This window comes from Odocoileus virginianus, chromosome 10, assembly GCF_023699985.2.
Source record: "Odocoileus virginianus isolate 20LAN1187 ecotype Illinois chromosome 10, Ovbor_1.2, whole genome shotgun sequence".
Classification (NCBI taxonomy): domain Eukaryota; kingdom Metazoa; phylum Chordata; class Mammalia; order Artiodactyla; family Cervidae; genus Odocoileus; species Odocoileus virginianus.
Window position 1 is genome coordinate 66,383,785 of NC_069683.1, and position 27,404 is coordinate 66,411,188.

General features: G+C 40.8%; 1 protein-coding gene across 2 annotated transcripts in view; it reads left to right on the plus strand.

The window, feature by feature from the left end:
* The window catches only part of ARHGAP42 (Rho GTPase activating protein 42), a 315,416-nt gene that overhangs the window by 71,120 nt on the left and 216,892 nt on the right, over positions 1-27,404 (plus strand). For both annotated transcript variants that reach the window (XM_020868796.2, XM_070473665.1), the window contains exon 2: positions 10,642-10,737. In XM_020868796.2, coding sequence (XP_020724455.1) covers positions 10,642-10,737 — 96 coding nt within the window. The remainder of the gene's footprint in view (positions 1-10,641; positions 10,738-27,404) is intronic.

The following is a 27,404-nucleotide window of genomic DNA, read 5'->3' on the forward strand; positions in this document are numbered from 1 at the left end:
GATACCAAGAAGGAGCTGATGGAAAAGGGAGTTGTTTGAAGAGTTGGAGACAGGCTGATGGGTGACATGAAGAAAAGGTAACACCAAGCGCTCTTCCAGAGTCATCATCTTGCATAGATACTTCAGGTAGATGAGAGAAAAGAGGGCTGGAACACTAAGGGCAAATGTTGTAGATGCCTAGCAAACAAGGATTGGCCTAAGGAAGAGGTCATGTGTAGGAGGGTAGACCAGAAAGTTCAGGAAAGCGTGCCAGGCCATACCTAATTGCTGATATGCTTAGGAAAGCTGGTTTTCCATGCTGGGTAGCTCAATAGTTTTTAGTTAAGTCAAAAAAAGGCAAGGGAGATAGTTCACACACTTTTGCTTGCAGTTCCAGCATCCAGACTTAAGTGGCTGCTCAGGAGTTGCCTGCATATAGACCCAAAGGTAGTGCTTTTTAAAGAAAACATATATTAAGCTAAAACAAGGTAGCTAGAGATTGGTTTATCTGTCCTGAAGAGATAATCTTCCTCATAAGGAAGATTAATCTCAAAGGAGGCAGGAGAGGAAAGCTTAGGGTTGGGAAGACAATCCAGAGAAACTGCAGTGTGTCGTTTCCGTGCACCCTGCCACCCCCACCCCTGAGATTTATCCCCAGGGTGGGAAGATGGCTGGTTTATTTCTTCCTTTGAAATTTCTATTTTTAACTTGGGTTGTAGCAATAGTGAAGTCTTTGTGGTTTTTCATTTTAATTTTTATGGAATTTGTAGCTTTATAGAAACTGGATAAAATCTGGCCAAGTGTTGGTTCCTGTTTATTGTTTTTCGGCTGGAATCTTTTGGAACTGCTTCCCAGACACATATCATTTATAGGATTACAAACTGTTTGGTCTTCATTAGAGGTCAGCGCCACTGTTTATTTTCTCTGAAGCTCTTGTGAAGATAGTAATTTAATACACAGATTAAATGTTATGCCTACAATGAAAATATTTCATATTCTGCACTTGCCATCATAACAAACAGTGGTTTAATAGTTAACATTTGTTGAGGACTAGAACTTCAAGTTTCTAATCTGTACCAGACACTGTGTTAAGTTCATTTCATGTAATGGTCATGACATTCTTGTAAGGGATTAGTATGTTCACTTTGTACAGGAGGAACCCGAGATTCAGGAAAGCTAAGTGCTTGTTCTAAGAATATTGCAGTAAGTGGTGGTCCCTGGATCGGTGTCCATGTCTAAGTCTTGTGCACACTTAGTCCATACAAGAAAGAATGATTGCTTTGAAGGAAGGATTTTTTCTCATATCTGAGCACATCTCTCATATAGCCACGATTGTACATTTGGTACCAAAGTGGGCATTTTCAAACTTGGTTCAAATAAGAGCCATGGGAATGATTCTTATTGACAAGAGGGTCTCTTGATGTTTTTTCTTACACTTTTAGTCACAAACCTGGTGTTGTCTTCCTCTGACTTTTCTCCATCTTACAATCTAACACTTGAAGTTCTGTGAAAGAATATTAAATGCATGACTGCAGATATTGAAAGCCAAGTGTTGTTTGGTAATTCCTTGACATATTCTCCTGTGTAATACATGGTCTGTTTTTTATTAAGTGAAGGCCTGCAGTGATCCTCATTCATGTTCCCAGTACCATAAGCTTTTCAGTAATTTATCTGAGGTGGATTCTTATGTCATGAATCCACTGGTAGTTGGTGTACCCTTTTTCCCTTTGGGTCCCTCTGTTCTCTGTGTCTGTTTTGCTTTGGGCACTAATTGTGAAGAGAGAGGAACAATATATACCTACCTTTAAGCAGCTTAGAGAGAAAAGTAAGTGCAAGAAGGCAAAGTGGTTGTCTGAGCAGGCTTTACAAATAGCTTGAGAAAAGAGAAGCGAGAGGCAAAGGAGAAAGGTAAAGATGGACTCACCTGAATGCAGAGTTTCAGAGAATGGTAAGGAGAGCTCAGAAAGCCTTCCTTAGCGATCAATGCAAAGAAATAGAGGAAAACAATAGAATGGGAAAGACTAGAGATCTCTTCAAGAAAATTAGAGATCCCAAGGGAATATTACACGCAAGATGGGCATGATAAAGGACAGAAATGGTAGGGACCTAATAGAAGCAGAAGAGATCAAGAAGAGGTGGCAAGAATATACAAAAGAACTATACAAAAAAAGTCTTAATGACCCAGATAACCATGATGGTGTGGTCACTCACCTAGAGCCAGACTTCTTGAAGTGTGAAGTCAAGTGGGCCTTCCTTAGGAAGCATCACTGCAAACAAAGCTAGTGGAGGTGATGGAATTCCAGCTGAGCTATTTCAAATCCCAAAAGATGATGCTGTTAAAGTGCTGCACTCAATATGCCAGCAAATTTGGAAAACTTGGCAGTGGTCATAGTACTTGAAAAGGTCACTTTTCATTCCAATCCCAAAGAACATCAGTGCCAAATAATTTCAAACTACCACACAATTGTACTCATCTCACATGCTGGCAAGGTTATGCTAAAAATTCTTCAAGCCAGGCTTCAGCAGTACATGAACTGAGAAGTTCCAGATGTACGAGCTGAGCTTAGAAAAGGCAGAGGAACTGGGGATCAAATTGCCAACATTCGTTGGATCATAGAGAAAGCAATGGAATTCCAGAAAAACCATCTGCTTCATTGACTACGCTAAAGCCTTTGACCATGTGAATCACAACAAACTGGAAAATTCCTCAAGAGATGGGAATACCAGACCACTTTACCTGCCTCCTGAGAAATGTATATGAAGCCAAGAAGCAATAGTTAGAACTGGACATGAGACAACAGACTGGTTCAAAATTGGGAAAGGAGTATGACAAGACTGTACTTGTCACCCTGTTTATTTAACTTATATGCAGAGTACATCATTCAAAATCCTAGGTTGGGTGAATCACAAGCTGGAATCAAGATTGCCAGGAGAAATACCAACAACCTCAAATAGGCAGATGATACCACTCTAATGGTAGAAAGTGAAGATAAACTAAAGAGACTCTTGGTGAGGGTAAAAAAAGGAGAGTGAAAAAGCGGACTTAAAGCTCATTATGAAAACTGATCATGGCACCTGGCCCCATCACTTCATGGCAGATAGATGGAGAAAAAGTGGAAACAGTGACAGATTTTCTTTTCCTGGGCTCCCAAATCACTGTGGATGGTGACTGCAGCCATGAAACTAAAAGATGCTTGTTCCTTGGAAGGAAAACTGTGACAAACCTAGACAGTGCATTAAAAAGCAGAGACATCCGTTAGCTGGCAAAGGTCTGTATAGTCAAAGCTATGGTTTATTATTGTTTTTTCGCTAGTCATGTATGGATGTGAGAGTTGAACCGTTAAGAAGGCTGAGTACTGAAGAATTCCTGGTTTCCGATTGTGGTGCTGGAGAAGAATCTTGAGAGTCCATTGGACTACAAGGAGATCAAACTAATCAATCCTAAAATAAATCATCCCTGAATATTTCTTGGAAGGACTGATGCTGAAGCTCCTAGAGCCGACTCATTGGAAAAGACCCTGATGCTGGGAAACATTGAAGGCAAAAGGAGAAGGGGGCGGCAGAAGATGAGATGGTTGGATAGCGTCACCAAATCAATGGATATGAATTTGAGCACAGCTTTGCATGCTGCAGTTCATGTGGTTACAAAGAATCAGATATGACTTACTAACTGAACAAGAAGAAGAAACTGAACACCTCTAACATTATCCAGTTATCTTGTGGGTGCTGCTGCTGCTAAGTCACTTCAGTCATGTGCGACTCTGTGCAACCCCATATGTGGCAGCCCACCAGGCTCCTCCGTCCCTGGGATTCTCCAGGAGTGGGTTGCCGTTTCCTTCTTCTATCTTGTGGCACTAGAAAATAAAAGAAAGAATGTGCATTTCTTTTGGTGTTTAGACTATATAATTAATGCATTTTGCTGATAGCTTATTCCAGGCTAATAAGTATGCCTAGATCACTCTCATGTTCAATACACAAAGTCTTACTAGCCTAGATTTTATATAACAGGTAAGGGATTAACTAGATGTCATGTAAAGGTGGCACACTTCCTTGTTTTAATTTCTTTGGGAATTGGCTATGGCATATAGTAGAAAGAGCATCCAATTTTGGGAATAAACGACCTGTCCAGGTTGGAGTTGACATCTTAGACCCTGGGCAACATAAGTTATTACCTAACTTTTCAGAACTTCAGCCCTCATAGCTTTGTGTGATAATTAAGGAAAATATGTGAGAACTTGGAGTGAGTAAAATGTCTTACCGACACTATTGTTATCATTATTGTAAACGTATGTGAAAGCTTCTTGTAAATAGTAAAACATCTTCCTACCTTGGAAGATGGATAAGTAGATAACTCATATTTTACATGTGAAAGGTTGGAGCATTTATCCATCTTGCAGAGATTAAAGGTTTCAACATGAGCTCTTGTATAGATGATATGATAATGCATACTTGGAATATGTTCATTGATGGTAAAGTTTTCTGCCTTCAAAACACTTTAAAATAAGGTGAATAACCTAGGTTCATGGATAACTTGATAGAAGGTAAAATAGAGAAAGTACAGCAAGAGTGTCACAGCATGTAGTGGGAGGCATAAAGGAGGAGATAACGCCAGGGTGGAAGGGATCAGGAAGAGCTTTTTGGAGGCAATAGGGACTTGAGCGAGAGAGAGAGAAAGAGATAGAGAGAGATCTTGAATCAGAACATGAGAGAAGACTGTCCTTACAAGGTGGAATGATGCTATAAAAGTAAGTACAGAGACTGAGCAGTCTGTTTCTGGTGGTGACCGGTCCTCAGCTTGATGTGAGTCTTATTCGCCATTTTTGGATGTGTAGGTGCAAGCTGCCTTTTGAACGCTTCTGGACATCTTGTTAATTTGGCCTTGCCTGTTGTGTTGTCACACCTTTCAGGTCCCTGTTTTCACTGATTCCTCTGAGAAGCCTTGCACCCTGCACTCAAGCTGGATTGTGCCCTTATTTGCTACTTCTGTAGCAAATGCGGAGCAGTTGTGGTTAAGTGGAGACTGGAGCCATTCTCCCTGAATGGAACTTCTTGCTGTGTTCTTTACTAGCTTGAGCAACCTTGGGGATGGCACTTAACCTCTCTGTGCCTCAGTTCCTTCATCTGTAAAATGGGAGTGATGATACCTACTTCAAGAGGCTGTGGTGGCGATTAATGGTTTAATTTACATTAAGTTCTAGGATGAGTTTCAGGCACATAGTAAGTTCTGCCTGCAGTGATGTTGTTGTTATTAGCCTCTGTTGGAGGTTTTACCCATTGTCCTCTGATATGATTTATTTACATACCGCATGTCCCTACGGGGCTGTGCACTTTTGAGAAAAAGACATATTTTGTTTTTACCTTTGTATACTCTTCATAGTCTGCCTTCTGTACAGTAGTATGAAGATAATCATTCTACGACACATATGCCTGCTCCTGTGAGTCTTACTTAAATCTAATTCCAGAGCAACCAGATTTCAAGAAAAGCTGCCTTAGATCAGTGGACCGGCTGGTTGAACTTGTTCTAAGATAAATATAGCTAACACTGTGAAAGTCATTTCATTGATACTTCCAAAGTAACAAGTAACTGCAGCTCTTAAGTGTATGTGTAAGGAAATGTAATTAAATATTTGCCAAGTGTTTTGTATTTCTCTAACGAGGTTGTCTTTATAATGAAATGAAGCTTTAATGTTCTATTAGCATCATCTAATCATGGGTGCTACAGGTTAACTCCTTGATACAAAAACATTGCTGGCTAATTAGAGCCTACTGTAATTTCTTCAAAGTTATAATGTGAATACATGTGAAGACACCCTATGCTTAACTTGCAGGTTAGGTATGGAAAAGGCTGTGGTATGAGTGATGTTTATAGCATCTTTACTGTGTACAACTTTAACCCCTAGTACATGGTATTCCTCCCCCTTCACCTTGAATGTAGCCAGGATGGCTCTGGCTGGGATTTTTCCTTGTTTGTCCTCAAGTTCTAACAGTTAGGAAGAAATAGGGAAAAAGAGACCCTGTTGACTATACTAGAGTCTCTGCTTGTCATATTTTAGACACTTGATCTTTCTTTTTGTATTTAAGAGAAATGTAACTCCTATCATTACAATTTTGAGACTTTGAAATTCAACAATAAGCTATAAGAACTGTATTAAGTTTTAAATTCAAGGTCCATGTAGGACCGGTACTTTTGTCTGGGGTATCTGACTGTTGTTTAGAAACTTTAGACAGTTAGGGAAGAATGTGTTCCATGGAGTGATGTCAGTGAAAGGTGTTGTTCTTTCTAGTTCAGAATTTCACTCAGTGGGGGAAGGAGTCAAGATTAAAATTATGACCTGGATTCCTCATTTTTCAGATTGATCCATATGATTGCCAGAAAATATCATAAGATAATGTCATCATATTTTTTACCTCGTTATTACTTTGGTTTTTGGAAAGTGAGAACAAATAAAAGGAAAATGAAGATCCCAGGCACTTGAAGTTGAAAATAAGTCATTTTTTGAACTTCGGCTATATTTTTGGATTAATCTGAACTAGTTGAGAACCATCTTTTCCTGTACAGTCCTGTCTCATTACACTTCAAAAAGGATCATTCACGCATTCTTGATTCTATCCAGCATTGAAATAGATGCCCACCCCTCATGCAGAAATACTGAATAATCAGGTAGTCTGTGTTACGGCTTGATTGCAGTACATCAAGAGAGAATTTGAAACGGCAATCAACAGACTGCTTTATTGAGCACTTGCCAAGGTTATCTGAGGCCTACTAGCTGCCAGCTCCATTTCTGAAAATTAAACTTTTCCTTTTTTTCTGAGACGCTCAGCATGGAAATGGCCAACACTTTTTAAATGCTTTCGCTATGTGTCAGACACTGTTCTGAGTGCTTCGTCTGTATTAACTCATTTAGTCCTCACAGTGACCCTGGGAGGTATGCTCTGTTCCACTTAACAGATGAGGTCCAGAGTGGCTATAAAGGTGGCCCACAGCCATGCCATACTGCCTGGCAGAGGTGGGAAGCCAGCCCACATCATCTGCCGCTGAAGCCCCGTACTCTGGATTGATGCTGGGCTCCTGTGTTCTTCCGGGCGGGGGTCTGTACAGCGTCCTCACTGAAATCTCAGTGAAAAGATGAAGCAGCTTGCCTTTCTCAGTCGAGAAGCAAGGCCACAGGAAGCAAAGAATGGTCTTGGAAGATGTGTTCTGTTGTGAGGACTTGTGTCAGGAGTTTCCTAGGACAGAGCTTCCAGGTAGCTCCTTGAGTTTGTGGGGAAACACACAGGAACTTGTGATGAGGGGAGAGAAGGAAGGCTATTTGTTCCAAGATTCCTAAGCTTCCTGATGCACCCGTATTACCCACTACCCCTTCTCTGCTATAGGAATTCCATCTGTGACTTCAAGTCCAGTTTAGCATAAGGGCTATTATACATTAGGGGTAGAAAAATAAATACGTACTACATGGAACACTTTCCCAAAGTCTTAGGGAGAGTGCCTGCACACAGCTTGGCTGAAAAATTGTCCTAGGAGTCTGATTTGTTGTGTGTGTGTGTCTTCTGAGAACATTTGATATAGGTGTTCTGATTTCTTTACCCTTAGCCAGAGCTATGTAATGTCATGTAACTGCATACCTTTGCATACACGGGTCCCTTCTGCCACGTGTGTGCATGCTCAGTTGCTTCAGGCGTGTCCCACTCTTTGCAATCCTGTGGCCTCCTTTGTCCATCCATGCCCTCTCCAGGGGATCATCCCGACCCAGGGATTGAACCTAAGTCTCTTGTATCTCCTGCATTGTAAGGTGGATCTTAACTGCTGAGCCACTAGGGAAGCCCCTTTCTGTCCGAAAAACCACTCAACTCTCTCACCTTTTGAGCTGAGCTTGAATGATAACAATTGATGCCATTTATTAAGTTGCCTAGTATGTAGCAAGCCCAGACCTCACTTCATGTTTATAACAACCCCTGAGATGCATGTTGCACCTCTGTTGCACAGGTAAGAAAAACAGGCCTTGGGAAGGGTGAGTGATTGCCCAAGGTCTCACAGGCAGTCGGGGAGGTCTGGTTCTGATGAAGCCTTTGTTTTCCTCATTGACTAACAATCCACAAGGGAGGCTTTTTCCAGTTTTCTTCCTGAGAACCCAAAGCAGGACCATTCTTAAGCTGGTAGACAGACCTTTCCATTCCATTAAATTCAGAATACTTCTTAGCTAGCATGTGCAAAAATGTGCTCCAAAATCCTCTCCCTCTTTTGGGGAGAGGTGTTAGTCTGTGAGTATAATACCCTCTTTCCAGAGCATGATTTATTTCTTCAAGCAAGATTTAAAAAAAAAAATCTCAGTCTTTCTTGTGCATGCGTGTATTGTGTGTGTGTTAAAAACCTCTCTGAGGCTCAAGCCCTATGGTCTTCAAAACTGTCATTGGTGAGGGTACTGGTAATTTCTGGGTTCACATGGGGTATTAAGTGACCTTCATGTTTGGAGACCTAGTTTCCTGTGGGTCCTTTCTGTGATCAGTAAGTGGGCTTGAGGTTTCTGAGTATAGGTTTTCATGGTAAGTCCTGGTGTCAGGCCTAGACACCAGGTCACAATTCTTCTCTTAAAGAAAAAAAAAAAAAAAGATTCCAACACTAGTTACAGTGGTAAGGAGGACTTTACTCAGGACTTGGCTGTAGATGTCAAGAGTGTTAGAGTAGGGGAGAGGGTTCAGGTTCAACTCTGAATGCAACAAGAACAAATGAGGATTTATGCAGCCAAGAACCCACTGGGTGGTGGGCCCTGTCAGTGGATGGAAAATCACCAAGAGAAGACAAAGGCTTGGAGGGTTCTTGGTGGAGGCAGGTCGAGGACGTCAGCATCAGAGGTGGGGGGTGAGAAACTTGGTCAGATATCCAGTTGGGAATCTGTCTGCACTGACTTGGCAGAATTTGTGCTAAAACTAGGATAGGTAGGCACAGTGAGGACAAGGGGGCCCGGGAGAGGCCTGGACAAGAAGGAGGCTCCGGGGAGCCTGACTGAAGATGAAGGAGAGGGTCTTCGTCAGGTGTGACTGCTTGAGTTCAGTGTTAAGCATTCAAGAAGGCAGATATGAACCCCTGGGAGATAGCATTAAACAAAGTGTAGAGTGACAGCCGTTTCCACTGTGAAGTCTTCTCTTGAAATCAGAATAAAACTTCACAAATTACCTCAACACATATGAGATGCCTTTGTATAGAAATCGACTTTGTGACTGATATGGATATATATTCCTCTTAAGTTTCTAGTAGGCAAAAGTCACACATGTGTGATGTGTTCCCATCTATTCACCTTTCTGTATCTCATATCATTTGATGTATAATAGCTGTGCTCAGTGGGCTTCCCTGGTGCTCAGCTGTAAAGAGTCTGCCTGCAATGCAGGAGACATGGGTTCCATCCCTGGGTCGGGAAGATCCCTTGGAGAAAGAAATGGCAACTCACTCCAGTATTCTTGCCTGGGAAATTCCATGGACAGAGGAGCCTGGCGGGCTACAGTCCACGGGGTCACAAAGAGTCAGACATGACTTAGCAACCAAACCACTACCACCAGAGTGACTTCTAGAAAAATTAGTTTTCCTATTGGCACAGACTTCTGTGAAGGATTAGCATGAATGATCACAGTAGCCCTGAGAGGAGGGACCTTTAAAGCTGCCCTGATGCTGCACTATCAGACTGTTTTAAATTTTATTTAACAAACATAAATAGTGCTTATTGTCAGACTGTTCTACATGCTTCACAAGTGTTATGTTAATTAATCCTCAAAAGAACCCTATAAAGTGGTTATGCCACTGTTGTTCACTCTTTATAGATGAGGAAACAGAGGCCCAGAGGAGTTTAAAAAATTTGCCTAAGGTCACATAATGAGTAAATGGCAGGACTTGGATTTCAACCCAGGCTGCCTGACTCCAGCGTCTGCATTCTTAGTCTCTGTTAGGTTGCATCCTAGGCTTTTGCCTCCCAGGGATTCACTTCTCATTATTCTGGGCTTTTCTTTACTCTCTCCATGAATAAAGAATTCTTCTTCTGGATTTAGTTATTCTCGGGACTTTGTTCAGACTGAAGTCAGGACTGAGGAGTATATTTAACATGAGGTCTCCTATAAATCACAAAGTTAAAAAAAAAAATAAATAAATAAATCACAAGGTTATTCATAAACAACTCTTCAGGTGTACTTTCAACTTATAAGGAGAATGTGTTTATTGATAAAAGCACATTCCCTATCTCCTCCACAGTCTGTGTAGAATAACATCAGTGACACTTTCTAATCAAAGATTTGATGCTTCCCCCCCTCCCCTGCAACTAATAACCCCAGTAGAATTCTTTCCTTCTTTTTTTTTTTTTACATAAATGGTCCATTTGTAGTGAATGGTAATTCTTTGATAAAGACTGGGAAATTTGAGTTCCAGATAATGCACAACTAGCACCAAAACTTTCTTAAAGGGGCAGATCTTCTTTGGAAGCAGAACAGATCTAATCCCTAAAACATTTCTTTTGTAGTCTCTTTAAATTTTAAGTTTTTCAAGCTGGTATTGAAAACGGATCTGGTTAATATAGCATTAGCAGCAAAGTTATATACATACATGTGGAAATCTTGAGTATTTCATGGTATGTTCACCTTAGGATTTTTTTAAAACTAAATTTTTTAAACTTTTAATTACAGATCTGTCTATGGCAGTACAGAAATTTTCCCAGTCGCTGCAGGATTTCCAGTTTGAATGTATCGGTGATGCTGAAACAGATGATGAAATTAGTATCGGTAAGTACTGCTGTTTTTCAATATCCTAAGTAATAATTTTAAAAGTCTTACTTCAGATAATAACTTAATTGAAATCAAACAGATAACACACACCAAATACTAAGTATGTCAAATATTCTGACTTTGATAGAAGTGTAAGGGTGATTTTTGGTTGCTGTGGAAGAATGTTATAAATTGTTTTAAAATTGAGGTCTGTGGTTTTTTCCATAAGGAAATTAATCATTCTATAATTCAGCTAAGCCCTTTGAGAAGATGTGGATAACACCCTTTTTTCTTTGCCTAAAAGTGAATCATTCAGGGAATTCCTAGGCGGTCCAGTGGTTAAGACTCCTCATTCTCATTGCCATGGGCCTGGGTTCAATATCTGGTCTAGGAACTAAGATCCCACGGTAGTGGGTTGTGGCAAAAAAAAAAAAAAGAAAACGGAAAACAAAAGTGAATCATTCATTCAAACAAATACATATTGGTTATCTACTATTAAATATACAAGGTATTAGTTTAAGAATTATCTCACATTTTTTAAACTTAGTACTGATTTTTCTTTTAACTTCAGTATTTCTTTATAAAGAAAAAAGTATCAGTCATGATGTATTAGCCAGTATTAGTGTAGGACAGAGAACATTACTGGGATTAGGAGACTTGAGCCTTAATCTGATTTTCCCTCATATTTAGCAATCGAACCCTGCTGAAAGCATGCCCCTTCCTGAATCGGGTGGTTTCATTTCCCATTAGTGACAAGGTTGGATTTCGTGATGTCAAGTTTTATCTGTAGCTGAGTTTTTACTGGTTGAAGGTCTGATTCATGTAGCATTCTTTCCCCCACATTTTAACAATCCCTACTTGTCACTTTGCAGACATGGGGTCAGTCTGTATGCTGGGTTAGTCAGGCAGTCAGCTGTGCCAAGTTGCTCAGTCATGTCCGACTCTTTGTGACCACATGGACTGCAGCCCACCAGGGTCCTCTGTCCATGAGATTCTCCAGGCAGTCAGGAGACTGTATAAAATATGTGTATACATTTTAGAGAATAATACATCAAGAGTGCTCACATTCCAGATAAAAATAGAATATTATAAGGATTTATAATAGACTCCTGAACTGTAATGTGTATGTGATACACCTGGCGATCTCATTACATGCCAACTGTGATTCCGAAGGTCTCAGGTGGACTGTGGTTTCTGCGTTTCTTACACACTTGAAGGCTGGTCCACGGACTTTTCTTTGAGTAGCAGGACTTTGAAATCCCTGACACTCTTCTCCACAATCTTATTTCTCTCCTTCCTCTGAATTTTGTTTTATAGTTTTGTCAGGTGTATACGTATTTCTCAATATTTTTATTGTTTTCGAAAACCTAAAGTATCAAGTCCAAACCCCGCTGTGAAAGGAAAGGGCTCTCAAGGAGAAGAAAAACCAGAAGAGTTTCTGATTCCTTGGGAGGCTTTAGCTTGTGACTTTCACAAAGGTCCCTCCTGGAGAAGTCAGCTGCCCGGTCCACAGACACGCTGCTCCTGCTATGTGATTCACCTTGTATGGACCCCGCGTGGGCAGGCCAGACTCTCGCAGAGGCCCCTGCCAGGCAGTCCATGATTTGCCCTCCCCTTTGGGAACATTTGGTTCTCGGGTTATACCAAATGGAGGTGGCTGGTGTTAGGGTCGCCAGGGGCTCCCTCCGCCCTCAGGTTTGTGGAGGAGGGTGGCTGAGCCTGACTTGGCGGAGGTGTAGGTAGGGTGCCTCTCAGGAGGAGGAGAGGGCTGCCACCTGGATCCCTGGCCACGTGACTTCCTCCTATTTACAGGCGACTGGGGCAGGGCATGTCAGGGGTCACGTGACACCCATAGCCGGAACGATGGCGTCGTCCTGTGTGTCGCTTCATGACGTCTATATCATAAGTGTCTAGCCCCCAACATATGTTTTGTAACACACGCCTCACCAGACAAAAGCCTAGACTGTATTACTAAAATGTTAATATAGTAGCATTATTATTTAGAAAAAAGAAAGAACACCCACATACTCATATAATGGCAGTTAATTCCATTTAGTAATGGACTGTAAAAAGCAGAGACATTATTTTGTCAACAAAGGTCTATCTAGTCAAAGCTATGGTTTTTCCAGTAGTCAGGTATGGATGTGAGGGTTGGACCATAAAGAAAGCTGAGCACCGAAGAATTGACGCATTTGAACTGTGGTGTTGGAAAAGACTAGAGAGTCCCTTGGACTCTCAACCAGTCCAGAGATCCAACCAGTCCATCCTAAAGGCTATTGGTCCTGAATATTCATTGAAAGGACTGATGCTGAAGCTGAAACTTCAATACTTTGGCCACCTGATACGAAGAACTGACTCACTGGAAAAGACCTTGATGCTGGGAAAGACTGAAGATGGAAGAAGGGCACGACAGAGGATGAGATGGTTGGATGGCATCACCTACTTGGTGGACATGAGTTTGAGTAAGCTCTGAGAGTTGGTGATGGACAGGGAGGCCTGGCGTGCTACAGTCCTTGGGGTTGCAAAGATTCGGACACGACTGAGCGACTGAACTGAATGAGACTGTAAAGTGCAAGAGGCCAGAGGCCAGATCTTTTTCTTTTTTTTTTCTTTCAGTCATTTCACTTTAGCACCTGATCCAGGGTCTGACTCTTGGTAAATTCTTGGTTAAATTGTTGAATAAATGACATAATTTCACTTATAAGCTTTATTTTTTTCATTTATGTGTATTTTTTTCTAATGTAATTATATATAGTTATACTGCATATAGCTATATATTATATACAATTTATTTCTTCTTTATAAAGAGATTTATGGCAAATACTTCTGGATTTTTTATAGGTATTATACTTTTTCATTTTATGATTTTAATATATTACATAGGTTTTTATGCATGAATTTATGAAATACTCTCTTTGGTACACTCAGGTTGCTTCTAGTTGGTCTTTTACTTTTTAACGGTACAATAAATACATTTCTTCATAATTTCTATTAAGTTTCTTACTTAAAAAACTTTCTTGAAGTCACGTGGTATAACAGCAGTGGTGGGGGACTTTAATTACTATGTCCTTCAGCTGTGCAGGTGGGTCGATGGTAGACAGTTTTCCCCGGTTGTGGTGAACTTGATATCTCAGCTGTTCTCTGTCTCTCCACTTTGACTGAATGGATGGTATTATTTTGGCTCTTGCAGTTTAGATTGGCAAGGTGTGAATTGACCAGTATGTGAAGGCTTATGGTTGTTGTTCAGTCACTAAGTTGTGTTCGACTGTGACCCCATTGACTGTAACCTGCCAGGCTCCTCTGTCCATGGAATTCTCCAGGAGAGAAGACTGGAGAAGGTTGCCATGCCCCCCTCCAGGTGATCTTCCTGGGATCGAACTTGAGTCTCCTGCACTGGCAGGAGGATTCTTTACCCCTGAGCCACCAGGGAAGCGAAGACTGTGATAGGCAATGAATACTAAGTTCCAGTGCTTTCAGGGCTTTTTGGAATTAGATCCAAGCTGGGCAAGTGGAAGGTGAATACTATTTAGGGGAAAGATGTTATTGCTCACTATTTTTAAATCAAGAGACTTATTTAGCTCCTACTGGGACATCTGATTTAAACACCAGTGCTTTCATAGGAAAACCTAATTTAGAGCACAGAGATTTATAAACAAAAATTATCTCTGAAATAACTATTGTAAAAATATAGATATATTCCCATATCCTCACCAGCACTTTTTATCCTTTTATTACACCACCAAATTGTTAAATTGTTAAAAATAACTAGTATATAATAAAAACTAAAAGACTTTGAAGCTAACACAAGCTGTTGTACCAAGGACAGTGATCTGGGAATGTATCCCTGAGGATAAATGGGTAAGGCTGGTGTGGATGGAGTTGCAAGAACTACCCTTACCTTCATCAGCTCCAGTTCCACATGGGAAGATGCAAAGTTTCAGCTGTCTTTAAAACAGCTCCCTGAAACCCCAGTTTCAGGTTCTTCTTTATTCTTCTGACTTAATGAAAGAGGAATGAAGTGAGGACAGCTGTGAAGGTTCACACTGAGTAATAGTCACAATATCCTCAGCCAGAACAGTCTTGAGACTTACCAATGATGTAACCACTGCCAACAGTGGCTTTCAAAAAAAGCTCATCTTTTATAAGCAAGCAGTGTCTCTGCAAAATAATTTATAAAGACATTTGCGAACTTTTCTGTGTACAAGTTATGGTGGTGAGAGTGGGTGGAAGATGAATAAGATGTCTGCTTTCAGCGTGCTTATAGTAGAATAAGGTGAAAAACAGATTTTGAGCAAAGTAAGGAAAAGAGAGTGCTGTTACTCTATCAGGGTCACGGGTGAACCTGTGCAAGCTGTTCCAGGAGTTTGTGAGATGAGAGGGCCTGTGTCTGTTCCATAAGTCAAACCCACTCTTCAGCTGTCCCCGTCTGTGCCCACCCTTCTGGCCATGTGCTTGCCGGTTTGTTGGTGTGTTTTCTTGGTGCCAGTGAGACATTGCTGGCTTGAAGGAAGCAAAATGGGACTAGTCTTCTGGGACCCAGTGGGGAATTCTGTGGCTCGTAGAGCAGGTCAGTTGTTCCCACAGCTGAAGTCCCACGCAGCAGAGCATCCTGTGCTCTACCTGGAGCACCTCTTTCTCATCCTAGAGCATCAGGAAGCCAGTCCTCCTCTGAGGATGGTTAAGCTGCCTCTGAGCATTTGATTGCTTCCTTTTATCTGCCCACCATGGCACTGGCCCAATGGGAGGCCATCCAGCTTAACTTCCCGCAGCTGTTCTCATTGCCCACTTTTTATGCCGCTCTGTTTTTCTGGACTGAGGAAAGATGCTGAGTTAGGAATAGGTTAGGAATTGATTAGCTGGACACTTGGGACTTAGAAACTGATGATGGAGGGGAGAAGAGTGATCACAAACTGGCCTAAGAGTCAGTGCCCCTCACATAACATATTTATATGGTTAGATGTTGCTTAGTCTCTCTTTGTGACCCCAGGCTCCTCTCTCCATGGGATTTCCCAGGCGAAAATGCTAGAGCGGGTTGCCATTTCCTTCTCCAAGGCATTTTCCTTGACCAGGATTTGAACCTGCGTGTCCTGCAATGGCAAGCAGATTCTTTACCACTGGGGCAGACTGGATACAAAATGTATCATTGCATAACCATAATTATATAGAAGATAATACCTGCTGCACTAATCCTGGTACATACATGGAAATTGATGATGTTATGTGTCCATCCCTAAAACCTTATTTGTAGTTAATAAAATACTCTATACAGAACATCAAAACACTATTCTTTTGAAAACTCAATAGTGGTTCATTCGAGCAAGTAGAAGCTCCAAGATATTACTGTGAACCTGTCTGAGGTGGTGCTTTTCACTTGGTTAATTTAGTGCTTTAGACTATGGGATAATAAAGGTCTGTAAATCTTAGTGTATCACTTCAGAATTTATGTCCATACCAAGTTTGGGGCTTGCAAGTGACTATATTTTTTTTCCTGCATACTCAGCGTCTGTAGTTTGAAAACACTTTTAACCAAGTCTTAAAAGAAGTCTATATTAAAAACAAAATCAAATATTGTTAGTCATGCTGAACCAGTGCCAGTAAAAATATTAGTCATTAATATGAGGCAAAGCTCAATCATTCTATGTAATCTTGGGAACTATTGGAAAGTCCGGTTGTGGTTTGTCATAAACAGTTTGATTAGTGATGTTCTGTGATGGCCTATTGCAGTGCTCAGGAAAGTCCTGGCCCATATGACCTTTGCACTCAAGAGATTAAACATTTACCAAGAAGGAGAGTCAGTTTGCTAGTAAATATTTTAGGTGGGGACTTAACTCCTTTAGACACACCTAAAAAGAAAATTCCTGTGGTAGAGACAGGCTACATCCAACCGCTTGTCAACTAAGGTTATTGCTCTTAACTCTGAGTGGAGAAATGAGGCCATTAAGTAGGTGATTCAGATCAAAATATATTTCATAATAATTGTCCAGATAGGTCTGACATAACTCATGTGTCTGTGTTCAGGTCTCTGTTTTGAATGCAGATATGCAGACATAGCCATAACAGTGGTGAGTGCTTAATAGTTCTTAGAATGAAGAGCATAATATATTTATTAAAGCCCTTTTACATGGAAGTCTACATGTAAATCATATGTGTACATATTGACAGATGGTAACTTGAACCCTTAAGTTTTCTATACTGAATTGGCTGGGCTGTGCCTTATGTTTTGAGTTCTTTTCTGACTTCAGGAGACTGCACTGAAAGGTAAGACTATAGGAGACGGATTTAAAATGCTGACGTTCTCCGTCACAGGGACTTTGTTGTATCTTCCTGAGCAAACAGTGCTTTACCCAGGTGCAAATATTTGTTGTTAGATTACCTTTCTGAAGCTAAGCGTGCACCAGTGTAACACAGTGATTAAGTGAAATCGCCCAAGAATATGAACAGAAGCCTGAAACTGATCATTAATGCCTTCTCGGAGGGTGTGAAGTAGAAGACATTTTTCAGGAGAGTGTTTGAAAATTATTTTCATTTTCCTTGTTCGAGGAATTGTGCTTAGTTGCTCAGTCGTGTCGAATTTTTTGCAACCCATAGATTGTAGCCTGCCAGGCTCCTCTGTCCATGGAATTCTTCAGGCATGAACCCTGGAGTGAGTAGCCATTCCCTTCTCCAGGGGATCTTCCAGACCCAGGGATTGAAAGCAGGGCTCCTGCATTGCAGGCTGGGGGAAAATACATAAACCTTTTATCAAATACATCCATTGCCTTTGAGAACGCATCTGTTAGGTCTCATGGAAAGGTAGTGTTTGATTCAGTTTTCCAAGTGATAAACAAGAATATGGTCTAGTGTGGGAAGTATGGCAAACAGTTTTGTGTGTTTTGAGAGGATTCCTTTATAGAATAGAAACACTTTGAGAAATAGTAACCTATGTTTCAGGTTAAAAAGGATTAGTATATTTATAAATCTCAGGAAATTAACTTAAACAATAAAACATAAACCATAAATGATTTTGGCTAAGCAAAAAACGCACCTATTTTCTTCAAGTTAAACTAATAAATTTCAGTTATTAAGCTACTAAACTGAAAATGCTTCTGTAAAGATTTTCCTCAGGATTTAGTTATGAGCTACAAATCCTCATCCATAGAGATCACTACTATCGTTGGTCTGATGATGGCAGGATGCATAAGGTAGAACATGGCCTGAAACTGTTCTTGGGCATCTCTTAGGAAAAAGTTAGCAAACCAGAGACAATGCCATTACCAACCATAGCTGAACTCTTAAAAAAAAAAATGACCTGCGATTTTATTAAATTCTAGGAAACAAATTACCTTCTCATTTGCTGAGTCAAAAGAAAATCCATCAGTTATTACAGACCTTCATTACAACCCACTTAAATGTGGTTATATAAATCAGGAAGTCCTCTATTAAAGTGGAACATTTCCAAATGCCTAAATTGTTTATATAAATAACATTTTCTTTTGAACTCTGTAGAGAAAGCATATTTGACTTTTTTATGGCTCTCAGTTGGACAATTGAATTATTGTTTTGCATTTTCTTTTACCACCCTTATTTTTGCCCCCACACAGAAACCACCCACAATTAAGGATTGAAACAGCTGGGAAAGTTGCACATTTCAGGTGGAGTTCCTGTCTTTAAAAAAACATGCCATTTGAGAGAGATGTTTACATCATGTTATCTCTGTATTTTAAATAACTTTATTTGATTTAATTAAAAGAAAAATAAAGAACTTTATTTGATTGAGTTTGAAATTCAAAGTCTTAGATTGTTTTTCCAGAATCTGAAGTTAAAAAAAGAAACTTATCATGTTAAAAGTCATGTCTCAAAGAAAAAAGTTTGTCTTTGTCCCAAAGACAAATTTATTTATTGATATACATTAGAACCCCTTTCTGTCTTCTGTGATTTATTCTACTAAACAAAAGGTGGTTGGATTTTTCACAGAAAACTCAAGTTTCTTATCTTCTCCAGCAAATTATATGCTCTTTGAGGTCAGGAAGTTTTCTCACATTTAGATTCCTGCAACATTCTTTAGCACCTTATTTGTAGCAGAAGTTTAGTAAATATTTATCGCATAAAAATCCACCTGGAAAATCTAGTGTTTATAGAAACAAATCACTTTAAGGTACATAAATAAAATTTTAGGATCATATGTTAAAAAATAAAATATGTACATATTTGCATATATCTAGATGATTCTTTTCAGCATGGTAATAAACTAAATTTTGAGAGGGAAAGTAGTTCATATATAGCCATCCCTCAGTATTCACAAAGGGTTGGTTTCAGGAGCTTTCATGGGTACCAGAATTCTTAGATGCTCAAGCCCCTTATATAGAGTGGTAGTAGTGTTTGCATGTAACGTACACAGTCCTCTTGTGTATATACTTTGTTATCTCTAGTTTAGTTATAATACCTAGCACAATATAAACACTATGCAAGTCATTGTAATTTTGATGTAAGTGCTGTATAGATAGTTGCCAGCAAGTGGCAAATTCAGGTTTTGCTGGCTGAAACATTTTGGAATTTTTTTTTCTTCAAGTATTTTCAGTTCACAGTTGGTTGAATCTGACTGAGGATGCTGAACCCGTGGATACAGAGTCAACTGTATTTATTCTCAAATATAGCACAGACATATATGCAGCTTTTGTACATTTATGAGAATGATTTGGAACAAATATCTTAATATTTGTAAATATGTAGACCAGAGCTAAACATTTTAATATTCTTTAGTTTTTTCAATGTTTGCTGACTACCTGTTAGGTGACCAGCTCTGTGGCCATCCCCAGTGACCTGCTGGTGAAAGAGTAGTCAAAGCTTTTTCCTCATGGAGTGTACAGACTAAAGGATAAACTGGGAGCAATATCTTTTCTTTAGGATAACATGACTTAAAAAAGGCTTATTTCAGGGTGATTAGAGGTTTGCTCGGAGAAGGCCATGGCACCCCACTCCAGTACTCTTGCCTGGAAAAGCCCATGGATGGAGGAGCCTGATAGACTGCGGTCCATGGGGTCGCACAGAGTTGGACACGACTGAAGTGACTTAGCAGCAGCAGAGGTTTGCTGATTACTTTCCTTATGTAGGGGGCTTCCTAGGTGGCGCAGTGGTTAGGAATCCAACTGCCAATTCAAGAGACACAAGAGATGCATCCCTGGTTTAGGAACATCCTCTGGAGGAGGAAGTGGCACCCCATTCCAATATTCTTACCTGGAAAATTCCATAAACAGAGGAGCCTTGTGGGCTACTGTCCATGGGACTGCAAGAAGTTGGACATGACTTAGCATGCACACACACAAGCTTCCTTATATGGAGCAAAGGGAATTTTTAAGAAATTCGTAAGTAACTTGTGCTGAGCAAACCAGAGGTGATTAGTTCACCTAGGCCTTATTTTCTCAAGAGCCAGCATGGAAACTTAAGTTTTGGCTTGCTGATGTGGAGTTTTGCACATTTAGCATGGTTCAGTCGCTCAGTCATGTCTGACTCTTTGCGACCCATGGACTGCAGGACAACAGGCTTCCCTATCCATCACCAACTCCCGAAAGAAAGAAAGAGAGAGAGAGAGAGAGAGAGAGAGAGGGAGGGAGAGAGAGAGGGAGGGAGGGGAGGAGGGAGGGAGGGAGGGAGAGGGAGGGAGGGAGGGAGGGAGAGGGAGGGAGGGAGGGAGGGAGGCTTCCCTATCCATCACCAACTCCCGAAAGAGAGAAAGAGAGAGAGAGAGAGAGAGGGAGGGAGAGAGAGAGAGAGGGGGAGAGAGAGAGAGGGAGGGAGAGAGAAAGAAAGTGAAGTCACTCAGTCATCTCTGACTCTTTGTGATCCCATGGACTGTAGCCTACCAGGTTCTTCTGTCCATGGGATTTTCCAGGCAAGAATACTGGAGTGGGTAGCCATTTCCTTCTCCAAAAGCTTGCTCAAACTCATGTCCATTGCATCAGTGATGCCATCCAACCATCTCATACTCTGTCATCCCCTTCTCCTCCCACCTTCAAACTTTCCCAGTATCAGGGTCTTTTCCAGTGAGTCAGTTCTTCACATCAGGTGGCCAAAGAGTATTGGAGTTTCAGCTTCAGCATCAGTCCTTCCAATGAATATTCAGGACTGGTCTCCTTTAGGATGGACTGGTTGGATCTGCTTGCAGTCCACGGGACTCTCAAGAGTCTTCTCCAACACCACAGTTCAAAAGAATCAAGTGTTCGGCACTCAACTTTCTTTATAGTCCAACTCTCACATCCATACATGACTACTGGAAAAGCCATAGCTTTGACTAGACAGACATTTGTTGGCAAAATGATGTCTCTGCTTTTTAGTATGGTGTCTAGGTGTCATAGCTTTTCTTACAAGGTGCAAGTGTCTATTAATTTCATGGCTGCAGTCACCATCTGCAGTGATTTTGGAGCCCCCCAAAATAAAGTTTCTCACTCTTTCCATTGTTTCTCCATCTATTTACCATGAAGTGATGGGACTGGATGCCATGATCTTAGTTTTCTGAATGTTCTCTTAGTTTTTCTGAGAGAAAAAGCCAACTTTTTCTCTCTCCCCTTTGACTTTCATCTAGAGACTGTTCAGTTCCTCTTCACTTTCTGTCGTGTGGGCGGTGTCATCTGCATACCTGACATTGATCTCTCTCCTAGCAGTCTATATTCCAGCTTGTGCTTCATCCAGCCCGGCATTTTGCATGATGTACTCTGTATAGAAGTTAAATAAGCAGGGTGACAATATACAGCCTTCATGTACTTCTTTCCAAATTTGGAACTTGTCTGTTGTTCCAGGTCTGGTTCTACCTGTTTCTTCTTGACCTGCATACAGATTTCTCAGGAAGCAGGTCAGGTTGTCTGGTATTCCCATCTCTTGAAGAATTTTTCACAGTTTGCTGTGATCTACACAGAAAAAGGCTTTCACGTAGTCAATAAAGCAGACATAGTTTTTTTTTGGAAATCTATTGGTTTCTCTATGATCCAGCAGATGTTGGCAATTTGATCTCTGGTTCCTCTGCCTTTTCTAAATCCAGCTTGAACATCTGGAAGTTCATGGTTCATGTACTACTGAAGTGTGGATTGGAGAATTTTGAGCATTACTTGGCTTGCACATAAGATGAGTGAAATTGTGTGGTAGTTTGAACATTCTTTAGCATAGCATTTCTTTGGGATTGGAATGAAAGCTGACTTTTTCCAGTCCCGTGGCCACTGCTGAGTTTTCCAAATTTGTTGGCATATTGAGTGCAGCACTTTCACAGCATCATCCTTTAGGATTTGAAATAGCTCAACTGGAACTCATCACCTCCAATGGCTTTGTTCGTAGTGATGCTTCCTAAGGCCCACTTGACTTCGCACTCCAGGATGTCTGGTTCTAGGTGAGTGATCACACCATTGTGGTTTTCTGGGTCATTAAGACTTTTTTCTGTATAGTTCTTCTGTGTATTCTTGCCACCTCTTAATATCTTCTGCTTCTGTTAGGTCCATACCATTTCTATCCTTTATTACGCCCATCTTTGCATGAAACGTTCCCTTGGTATCTCTAATTTTCTTGAAGAGAGCTCTAGTCTTTCTCATTGTGTTGTTTGCGTCGATCACTATTTCATTGTGTTGATCACTTGGGAATGCTTTCTAATAAGCCTTGCTATTCTTTAGAAGTCTGCATTCAGATGGTTATCTCTTTCCTTTTCTCCTTTGCCTTTTTCCTTTCTTCTTTTTCAGCTATTTGTAAGGCCTCCTCAGACAACCATTTTGCTTTTTGCATTTTTTTTCCTTGGGGGTGGTCTTGATCGCTGCCTCCTGTACAGTGTCACGAACTTCTGTCCATTATTCTTCAGGCACTCTATCAGATCTAATCCCTTGAATCTATTCATCACTTCCACTGTCTAATCATAAGGGATTTGATTTAGGTCATACCTGAATGGTCTAGTGGTTTTCCCTACTTTTGTCTATTTAAGTCTAAATTTGGCAACAATAAGTTCATGATCTGAGCCACAGTCAGTTCCTGGTCTTGCTTTTGCTGACTGTATAGAGCTTCTCCATGTTTGGCTGCATAGAATATAATCAATCTGATTTTGGTGTTGACCATCTGTTGATGTCCACACGTCTTCTCTTGTGTTGATGGAAGAGGGTGCATTCTCTTGGCGAATCTGTTAGCCTGTACTCTGCTTCATTTTGTAGTCCAAGGCCAGATTTGCCTGTTACTCTAGGTATCTCTTGACTTCCTACTTTTGCATTCCAGTCCCCTATAGTGAAAAGGACATCTTTTTTAGGTGTTAGTTCTAGAAAGTCTTGTAGGTCTTCATAAAACCATTCAGTTTCAGCTTCTTCAGCATTACTGGTTGGGACATAGACTTGGATTACCTTGATACTGAATGGTTTGTCTTAGAAACTAACAGATCATTCCTTCGTTTTTGAGATTGCACCCAAATATTGCATTTCAGACTCTTTTGTTGACCATGATGACTACTCCATTTCTTCTAAGGGATTCTTGCCCACAATAGTAGATATAATGGTCATCTGAGTTAAATTTGCCCATTCCAGTCTATTTTAGTTCATTGACTCCTAAAATGTTGATGTTCCCTCTAGCAATTTCCAGTTTGACCACTTCCAATTCACCTTGATTCATGGACCTAACATTCCAGGTTCCTATGCAGTATTGTTCTTTACAGCATCATATTTTATTTCCATCACCAGTCACATCCACCCTGGGCTTGTTTTTGCTTCGGCTTTGTGGAGTTTTGTACAGGTGACCCCATTTTTGGCCTAACCTGGTTATTTTAACCAGCCAAAGAACCAGAGATTAGAGTACGAAACTTGATTTTGTAGCTTTCTTCCATTCTTTTTGACCTGTTTATGCTTCTATTTCCTATAGGTGAAACTTATTTATTCTCTAGATATTCAAGTGCTAACCACACCTACATAACCGACTATGGGTTAAGTCATTTATATTTGTTCTCCTTGGGTGCAGGTGTGCATACTAAGTTGCTTACATTGAGGCTGACTCTCTGCCACCCTGTGGGCTGTAGTCTGTCAGGCTCCTCTGTCCATGTGATTCTTGAGGTGAGAATACTGGAAGTGGGTTGCCATTTCCTTCTCCAGGGGATCGTCCCAACCCAGGGATCAACCTCATGTCTTTTAAGTCACCTGCTTTGGTGAGCCATCTGGGAAGCCCTTTCTTTGGGTGACAAACATTAAATACCAGTTACAGTTCAGCTGCAATCATGTCGAATGCTCTAACTGCAAAATGCACTATGCTAGGAGGACATATTTAAGATAGACCAGGGCTGAAAGTGAAAGAGGAGAGTGAAAAAGCTGCCTTGAAACTCAACATTCAAAAACTAAGATCATGACATCCGGTGCCATCACTTCATGGTGAATAGATGGGGAAACAGTGAGAGACTTTATTTTCTTGGGCTCCAAAATCACTGCAGATGATGACTGCAGCCATGAAATTAAAAGACGCTTGCTACTTGGAAGAAAAGCTATGACACACCTAGGCAGCATATTAAAAAGCAGAGACATTACTTTGCCAACCAAGGTCTGTCTAGTCAAGGCTATGGTTTTTCCAGTAGTCATGTATGGATCTGAGCACCGACAAATTGAAGCTTTTGAACTGTGGCGTTGGAGAAGACTCTTGAGAGTCCCTTGGCCTGCAAGCAGATCTAACCAGTCCATCCTAAAGGAGATCAGTCCTGGGTGTTCATTGGAAGGACTGATGTTGAAGCTGAAACTCCAATACTTTGGCCACCTGATGCAAAGAGCTTACTCATTTGAAAAGACCCCAATGCTGGGAAAGATTGAAGTCTGGTGGAGAAGGGGATGACAGAGGATGAGACGGTTGGATGGCATCACTGTCTCAATGGACTTGAGTTTGAGCAAACTCTAAGAGTTGGTGATGGACAGGGAAGCCTTTCATGCTGCAGTCCATGGGGTCGTAAAGAGTCGGACATGACTGAGCAACTGAACTGAACTGAAGTCTGGTTAGGTGAGTAGGAAGATGAAGGAAAACCATTCTAGAAAAGTGATGTTTAATTCAGTCTTAAAGTAGCTGAAGGGGAATAGGACAAACACTTTGAATCTAGGGAAGGGATGAATAAAGGTCTAGGGAAGGAAAGGAGACAGCCGAGGGGGAAAAAAGGTTATGTCTTTTGAATGTTATGGGCAGGTAGACAAGACCTAGAAGGCCATTGCTTGGCATTGATCAGAGAAATGACATTGTATTTGTATTTAAAAAGAACATCTGACTGCCCCAGATGAACTTTCTTACATTGTTGTGCTTGGCCATTTCTCTGGATTTACGCGCAACAGAAAATGTTAGAGGGAAGAAGAAAATGTGACTCTGTGTTGCTTCCTGTTGCTTTTGTTATGGTGTCTATACGTAATGTTCAACCTCGGGGAACCGTGCCCCTGTGCCTGAATGGTGAACCAAAGTGCCTTTGTTCAGGGAACTAGCCTGACCCTGTCGACTGCTGCAGGGCTGTGAGAAAGAAGAGCTTAATACATCACTATTCCAAGTCTGCCCATTCCAGGAGATATTTGCACAATTAATGCCCCTTTAACTTTTCTTCCTTACCTCTTTCCCTCTCTTCTCTATAAAAGAACCTGGCATCCAGATCCAGATAAGATGGTTACCTTGAGATCCCAGTGTACCTTCTTGTCAGTCTGCTGGCTTTCTAAATAAAGTCATTATCTCTTGCCCCACTGCCTCATTTCCAGTTTATGGGCCTGTCTTGCAGCAAGCAGAGTGACTGTGGACTCGATAACTCTTTGTTATGGGCATGGGAAACTTGCCTTTAGAGCTTAACAATGTGAATACCTGGTTGGTTTGCTTTAAGCACTTGCCCTGAGCCACAGAACCAGCGTTGGAGTATATTTCTTTTATTTTAAGTATGAATAGAATGGCCTTGGTAAAATGACCTTGGAATCATATGATTCATTTATAATATTAAGTCTGAAGGAAGGCATACTCTTGATGACATTTTCATCATAACTTTTTGCATAATAACAGAAATATGTTTTATTGCATGTTGGTAAATATCAGGTATCAGAAAGGTAAGCCGTGGCCCATGTGTGTAGTGGGTGCATAGTTTGCACTTCTGTTGGTTAAATTTCTGCTTTGCTTAATACAGTTTATCCACTGTGTAAATTCTGCATCCACTTTGAAAACAGCTTTTGAAAACAGAATTGTGTCACAGTTATCTTCTTGGTGTGGAATAGTTTATATCTTTCTATTTAGGAGCTGGATTTTTTTAGTTCTAGGATAATTCTTGTTCCTTCTTTATGTCCATGTGAGAGTGGGAAATTGGACAAGCTATTTTTAGTACTTTTTTTTTTTTAAATTTTCAGAAAACCCTACTTCTGACAAATGATGGTTTGGTTTCTTACAATCCCAAGCTTAGTATCTTAGAGTAGAGAGAGACCTTGGAGAATATGAGAGCTAAATTTCATGTTGATTTAGGTGAAATGATTTTATTAAGTCACACAAGTATTAGAACCTTGATCGCCTGGCTCCTAGGTAATGCAGTTTGACCCTGAATTTACTTGTCCATTCACTCAGTAATGCACATGTGGTTTGTTAGACACTGTTTGGGTGCTGGAGACACATCAATGTGCCAAACAGAAAAAGAAAAAATCCCGACCCTAATGGGTTTGCCATTTGTCAGAGGAGTTAGATGATAAAATATGTAACTATTATATATTAAATTCAACCATAAGTGCTGTAGTGATACAAAAAGAAAGGAGATTGCTTAACAGTTTTCTTCAGTATTTTTAATATACAGATATCTAATTTTAAGATAGTGATTTTATTGTAAACTGCCTATAAAATGAACCTCGTTTTACCCACCATTCCCTGCATGATCAATAAAATTTACATGACCATGTGAGCATTGACCTTTTTCTAGATTTGAACCAATTGGTGCAAAAGGCATAAAGGTGCCTTCCTAACTGGAGTACAAGGATTGGTTTCCAGAGAATATCACAGAGACTATATTAGCCACATAGTCTCAAGTTTAGTTTGCATGTCCTCAGGAGACACTTCAGGCTTGATTGAAGCTGCCCTTATGAGGGGTTTATTCTGGATTGAGTATATGTGATAAATTATAGCACGGAAGTCTTGGCCAGTTCAGAGCTGAGTCAGAGGTTGCTTTCATCAGCATTTTTTAATAGACCAAGAGAGAACCTTTCTAAATGTGAATGAAATCGTAAAAGTTACAGGTCAGTTCTGACATGAAAGGCTTGGAAAGGCAGAAAGGCAACAGTCCTGAAGACTCTGTCGGAAATAAGTGAGTTAGAAGGCAGGGTATGGGCACTCAGAGGCGAACGGAAAACTCACTGACAGAGGCAGGGCCAACACGGAGCGATGGACAGAGATTTGGACTAAGGGAGGAGGAGAGCAAGAAAGCAGTTAAATAACAGCCTATAAAGCAAAGAAAAGCTCGCCCTGGATAGTTGCCAAGGAATATGTGGCTGGGACCAGAGCTCATCCGGAGTGATCTCCCAGTCACTGGGTGGCTTCCGGATGGGTGCCGAGTCGTGGTTTGGAGGGCTGTAGAGAGAGGAGTGTGGGGCCCTCCTGAGTCTTAGGACGCAGACACAGTGTGTATTTCCTCCGGAACAGTGAGGGCTGAGAGTCTACTTCTGCCGTTGAAAGTACAGATCTGCTTTCAAGGACAGCTTTACAAACCTTAGTTTAAAAAATTACATACA